A 6,289-nucleotide genomic window follows, 5' to 3' on the forward strand; every position below is an offset into this window, starting at 1 on the left:
GATAAGTAGAAGCGATGGATTAAGCGGGAAGCGTCTCGCCTCCCTTTAGGCCAAGGCCGTCAGCGAGCTGATGAGCCGTGACGAGGCCCGACCCCTCAGTGGAGTTGTTGTCATTATGTACGAGTATTGGCATAATGACGCGCTCATGCTAATGCAGGGCTGGCCGGCACATCATCTGCCGCCGTGTAATACACCGCTATGATGATGATGATGATGATCATCATCATCATCATCATTTTTCCCACTAACATGCTGACGTCCCGCGATGTCCGCCCACTTCGACCGCTCCATATTATCCTTTTAGCATATGTGCTACACCAGAATTAAAACTGTTTTATTTTGTATTTTGGTCATCAGGTTTATGCAAGTCAGAGTCTGTCTCGGTTACCAAACATGACAAGTTCAACAAGTTTTGTGTTCTTTCATATAGTTAGCAAATAATAACACTGGTCGGTCAACAACAAATTTTAATCAGCGATGACTTTATGGGTTCTTTAATTAACGTGTTTTTGACACCAATTTTTAAAATGTTTTTTTTTTTTTTTTTTTTTTTTTTATGGGTTCTTTAATTAATGTGTTTTTGACACCAATTTTTAAAATGGTTTTCCTTTTTTTTTTTTAGCAAATCAGGTTTTTGAGATATTTTCATTTATTTTAATTTTAAGTTTGACCTTCTGAAAGCTCACACAATATGCTTTTTGTCGCTATGACATTTCAGAAAAACACATTTCCACTCGACTCACTGAACCCAACACTTAATTAGTATTATTAAACATATTACTACATTACATAATTTATTAGCATTATTGTTATTATTATGAAAACCTGATGTGCTCCAGAAAAAAACAAGGGCAGATTCAGAGTCAGCGTAAAAAAATAAATAAATAAATAAATAAATAATAATAATCTAGAAAGGTCTGTGAATTCAAAAAAATATATATAGTAAAAATGTGTTGATCAGTATAATACCAAATCACCCGTGGTCATGTCAGAGTATTATGAATATCATCGCTGTCCAACAAAAACAAAGTACAGTGTATTCCAATTATCATAGTATTTTGGTTGTGTTTCTGCAAAGACTATTGATCATAATTTTGAGCCGTCGCTGTTCGGGCCCTAATTATGACTAACTGGATTTACGTTGCCACCGTAAGTACACAACGGGAGCCTCTGTAGTTGGACAGCGCGCATCTGGCATTGGATGTCTACTCACCACAAGGATCATAAAGTATCTAAAAATAAAGTGTCAGTGTGAGATAGTGCTTAACTTTTGTACGACATTCGACTCAGGCAACACGTTTCATTTCACAAGAGCAGACAGCGGGTTCATGCACCTCTCTCTGCTGGAATCTTAACTAAAAGTGACTAGGCCTATTAGTAGTTGGAGGACGCTTATCTGTCAGCAGCTACGCACAAACTTAGGGGATCATGTCGAAAAGGCTTCCGCTCAGCAGCCGGCAGAGCAATTAAAGATGGACGCACGCCTGGCAAAGTGGTCTTCACTCTTAGCTCTTCATTTTCTCGGATCGCCCCGCCCCGCCCCTCCTTTGCCTCGCTGACACTATGCCTCTCCTGACGGTGATTATAAAGGTCTTCAGAAGCGAGGGATGCATGAATTACCAAAGGCAAAGACAAGGCTTGTGATTTGGTCGCCCTGAATGAGAAATTACCCCTTTGTTCCCCTCATCAATTGCATGTCTAATGAAATCAAAACCATGATCGCATAATCAGAAGAGGGTCCTCCACGAGGAGAGAGACCTGATGTGATTTGTAACCTTTCTCTCACTAAATGGAGATGAAGGCCAATCTCCCTCGCTTTGTTCCCAGACGCGCACGGCGGCAGATAATGTCGGGAATTTACCTTTCTGAAACCTTTCGGAACCAGTTAGTGCCGTTTTACCCCCACCAAAAACCGGCCTGCCCTGTTCCAAAGTGGGACTGACGATCCTGACACCACAGCTGGCTCGGCAAACTCCTTCATCTTCTCTCCATTTTGACTAATTGAGCCATTCTGCGGCGCCAGGGACCTGCCAGGACAGCGCCGAGAGTCCCGTGCTTTTTGGCTCGGAACCCCACTTCCCGGCTGCTTGGCTCCAGGGAGCACCCACCTCCCTCGATATGGTGGGGACCGGCTAATTATTATTAATTACTCTTAAACGTGGGCCCTTTGTCCAGTTGCAGTTTTCACATGCCAGCTTGCGGCTCACTGGGAGTTTTATTTTTAAAACTTGAACCTCTGCCATGATGCTTCGGACCAGACCGAGCTCCTCCTCAACCTTGCGGAGACACAACCAGGCTGTAGGTCGAAGCCACGTTGTGACAAAAGCAAACTTTTTTTCTTTGCCTTCCTGCTGCCATCTTGTTTAAATGCATCGCTGATGTAGGAGTATTAAGATGCTTCTTGCGGTCACTCGTTAAGGTCTCATTGTGCTACGCTAACTATGTACCAGGCAGTTAATATGCATGTGTGGAACATGTGGATAGCACGTAATTAACCTGCCGTGCATTTTATGATGAATCACAAACCCGGGACATAGAATGAGTACAGTAATGACAGTCATTATTCTGAGGAGCAAGACGTTGTGAAGGAAACTAAATTTAAGACATTGATCACATTTAGAAAGCTCTCTTTTGCTAAATGTGTCCCCTAGAAATTGGCGATTGGGCTCAAGAAAATATCAGTTCTTCGCTGGCTTGTAATCATTTGATCTGCACCTATCCTTACCTGTGTTGCCGATGCCCAGCTGCAGGGCACTGCGGTCCTTGGTCATCCCGTTGGTCTTGGGGCTCGCAGTGGGGGCCACGGTGGTGGCCACCGCCCTCGGCGGTCGCTTCCCGGGTACTTTGACCGTCGTCCGCAGCAGGTCGATCTCCTTCCCATGCACATTCTGCATGTAGTCCTATGGGAGCCAAAACAGTTTTAATGGAGGAACGAAGGAGGGAAAAACTAATTGAAAGTCCATTTGTTCAGTAGTCACACCGAGTGGACACTGTGCGAACATTATCAAGGAGATGTCACCGCAACCCCGCAAGTGGTTAAATGACACATAAATGACACGTGTGCAACAGGAACGGACACTCAGGCAACATGCTAATGACACTAACGGGTGTACAGTCGTCACGTCAATGGGTTTGTTTTGCATTCATGGAGTACTTTTTGGAACTTTTGGCCCAATAAATTATGGTAAAAGAAGCTTCCGTTGTTTCATTCTTGTCACTGTTGATGTTGACACTTTGGCCAGTTAGCATGTCGTGCTAATGGCTAATTACACGGCTAATGCGGCTGTATTTGTGTTGCTGGAGCCCAACAACTGATCGAATAACCAAACAAATTTGTTGTCATTTATTACTGTTAAGTAATGAGTGGTGCAAAATAGCATTAAACATAAATGTAGGATTAAACACATTTCTTTAAACTATTAGATGAATTTAGCGAGATGGCCATGTTATTAGTCCATGAAATGATGTCACCTGGGTCTACGCCAACTCTTGATAAGCCTCATAATGAGAGCAACCACTCGCTCTCTTGCAATTTGCTTCAAAGCCCAAATGTGAGAAGCACTGGTGAAAATCATCGTGCTCAGCAGAAAGACAGAAAAAACAAAAACAAAACCAGAAAGCGGCGACGACGGCCGTCTTTTCCGTCCCCCCCACCGGCTCCTGGCTTTTATTACCAAGTCATAAAGCACTCATTTCTTTCCCGAGTCTCCTTGCTAATTACCCAGTGAGCGCTCTCATTTCGTTTTATTGCGGGAATTAACAGCCAGATCGAAGCGTGCAAAGCTATTAAGATGTGTGATTAAGCCACATTCAATTAGTTTCTACAAACAATTTAATTGATGTAGCAGATAGAATTAACAGAAGGTGATTGTGTGGATGGCTTGGCTGGCTGTGAAATTAAAGGATCCCGCTCGTTCCCTCGTTCGTCTCTCTCTCCTTTTCTCAGCCTCTCTTGTCCCGCTTCCTCCCCCTCGCACACTTCCTCGCTCCGCAGCTCCGAACAAGCTGTTACGGAACGAAGGCAACCCTCATTCTGCGTTCCCCTACGTGAGGCCACACATTCATAGAGCGGCCCAGTGACCTGTGATGGCTGTAATGATCAAGCGATAGCAAGTTCAGTCAATTACGTACATCACTGTAACGGCGCAGCCCGGCTTGTAAATTAAGATGCTCGCTTCTGCACCAGACTCCATTTGCTCCGAGGCTGACCCGTCTCGTTAGACAAAAGACGTTAATAGCTTTCATTTATTTATGGTGTCTGAATAAATGCTAGGGTGGCCGGTCGTGCCGTGGTTAGGGCGTCGACCTCACAGTGCAGAGGTATCAGGTTCAATTCCAGCTCCGGCCTCCCTGTGTGGAGTTGGCATGGTCTCCCCGGGCCTGCGTGGGTTTTCTCCGGGTACTCCAGTTTCCTCCCACATTCCAAAAACATGCATGGCAGGCTGATTGAACGCTCTAAATTGTCCCTTGGTGTGAGCATGTATGGTTGTTCGTCTCTGTGTGCCCTGCGATTGGCTGGTAACCGGTTCAGGGTGTCCCCTGCCTACTGCCCACTGGGATAGGTTCCAGCATTCCCTACGACCCTTGTGAGGATGAGCGGATCGGAAGATGGATGGATGGATGGATGGATGAATAGATGCTCGAATGCAGTGGTACCCGACCATAGGGCCGGAGAAGGCTACATGCTGGTACTGGACTACACAGAGAAACCGCACAAAAATTGTTTTATTGATCATCACTAAGCCTGTGCTCCGCAAGGTGTGGTGGAAAGTGCGCTAGTCCTCACACTTTAAGTTTGAAAATTGCACCAAAAAAAACAACCAAAAAAACCCCCAAAGAACCCACTTGGTTCCATTTTCGACATCCTATCGTTGTCATCAACAAACAATAAAATGAAAACTGTGCCATTTTGGTTGCAACATGACATCCCAGTCTAACTTTAATAGTTACATTCAGCAGACGCCGATAAACCTGCTTAACAGAAAATTAACACCGGTTTTGGGAAGCACAAAGAATATTTTCTGGATTTCACTTCACATAACATATTGTTACCACAAAAGTGAACCGAGCTTTTTGTACGACTATTCTTCTTTGTATTTTCCAGAAGTCTGGATGCCCTGTGGCGCCACTCTACCTCCCGCAGGCCAGTCTTGGTACTACAACAGCTACAACAGTCATGTCTCTCACATTTTAAACATTGATATTTGCATACCTCACTCAAAGCGTGCATGCAAACATATTGACTGGCAAAGGAAGCGTTGTAGATAAGGACGGCCGTTCTTCGGTGTGGCACCGACAGCCAGCCGAGTGTATAAGCCGTATTAGAGGCCCGGCGGGACTGTGACAAAGATGGATGTGGAGGGCCGGTCAGGCTCGGCTGCCACCAGGACGCCCTCTTGCTTAACACTAATGCCCGAGACACGAGAGTGGCTTAAACAGCCATTATATAGCAATCAAGATCAGGCGAATCATTAGCTACGTGTTTGTAATCGACTCTGATGCAGCAGCGGTTGTAAATGTAATCGCATAGAGAGAGAGAGAGTGAAGCTCAGCAGTCGAGACGAAAGGAGCAGACCAAACACATAAACCCGATTGAAAAAGAAATGGAATGCGAGGAGGAGGGGCCGGCGGGCGCGACAATACTCACGTGTAAGCTGGGGTGATAAGTGAGGACGCCGTTATCGCACAGCGTGACGTATTTCTTCTTCCACTCCTTGTTGAGGGATTTGCCACTTCGCTTCAGGAGGATTCCCTGGAAGAGACGACATCACGCGCGGTGAGCGGCAGCCATCAATGGACGTTAAACACCATCAAAACAGCTAGCGTCGCTATTAGGCAGAACGCTCAGAGCAATGGGAACACACTGGGAATGTAGTCCTGAATTGCACGAAATGTTAAACACTAGTGGACCTTTTTCCAACAAAGTGAGCATTACAGCAAACATTACACCAAAAAATGGCTGACATGCATTATAAATAATGACAGACAATGAAATGAAAGGCTTTTATTTTGAAAATTACCAGTGCTACATTATAAAGGTTTATTTTTCTACAAATGGCTGTTGTAAAAAATTCCCCACTACACAAAAATGGCCCACATGCTACACTCAAAAGTTACTTCAACTGACAAAACAATGTCACTGCACACAAAGTGTGCAGCTGAATTGCAACACTTAACTACACAAATACGGCAGGTCTTGTGGAAACGCATTCCACAAGAAAGGCCGGGACACTGTGTGAAAAGCGCTCAAGTTCCCTTTGCGGTGAATTCAGGCCAACAAAAGAGTGCA

General features: G+C 45.0%; 1 protein-coding gene across 4 annotated transcripts in view; it reads right to left on the reverse strand.

The window, feature by feature from the left end:
• agap3 (ArfGAP with GTPase domain, ankyrin repeat and PH domain 3) overlaps positions 1–6,289 on the reverse strand; it is a 172,964-nt gene that overhangs the window by 57,845 nt on the left and 108,830 nt on the right. For all 4 annotated transcript variants that reach the window (XM_019879018.1, XM_019879020.1, XM_019879021.1 and 1 more), the window contains 2 exons: positions 5,648–5,752; positions 2,726–2,900 (listed from right to left, as the gene is read on the reverse strand). In XM_019879018.1, the coding sequence (XP_019734577.1) occupies positions 2,726–2,900; positions 5,648–5,752 (280 nt within the window). The remainder of the gene's footprint in view (positions 1–2,725; positions 2,901–5,647; positions 5,753–6,289) is intronic.

The sequence above is a fragment of the Hippocampus comes genome, unplaced genomic scaffold (genome assembly GCF_001891065.2).
Source record: "Hippocampus comes isolate QL1 unplaced genomic scaffold, H_comes_QL1_v1.1 scaffold85, whole genome shotgun sequence".
Lineage (NCBI taxonomy): Eukaryota > Metazoa > Chordata > Actinopteri > Syngnathiformes > Syngnathidae > Hippocampus > Hippocampus comes.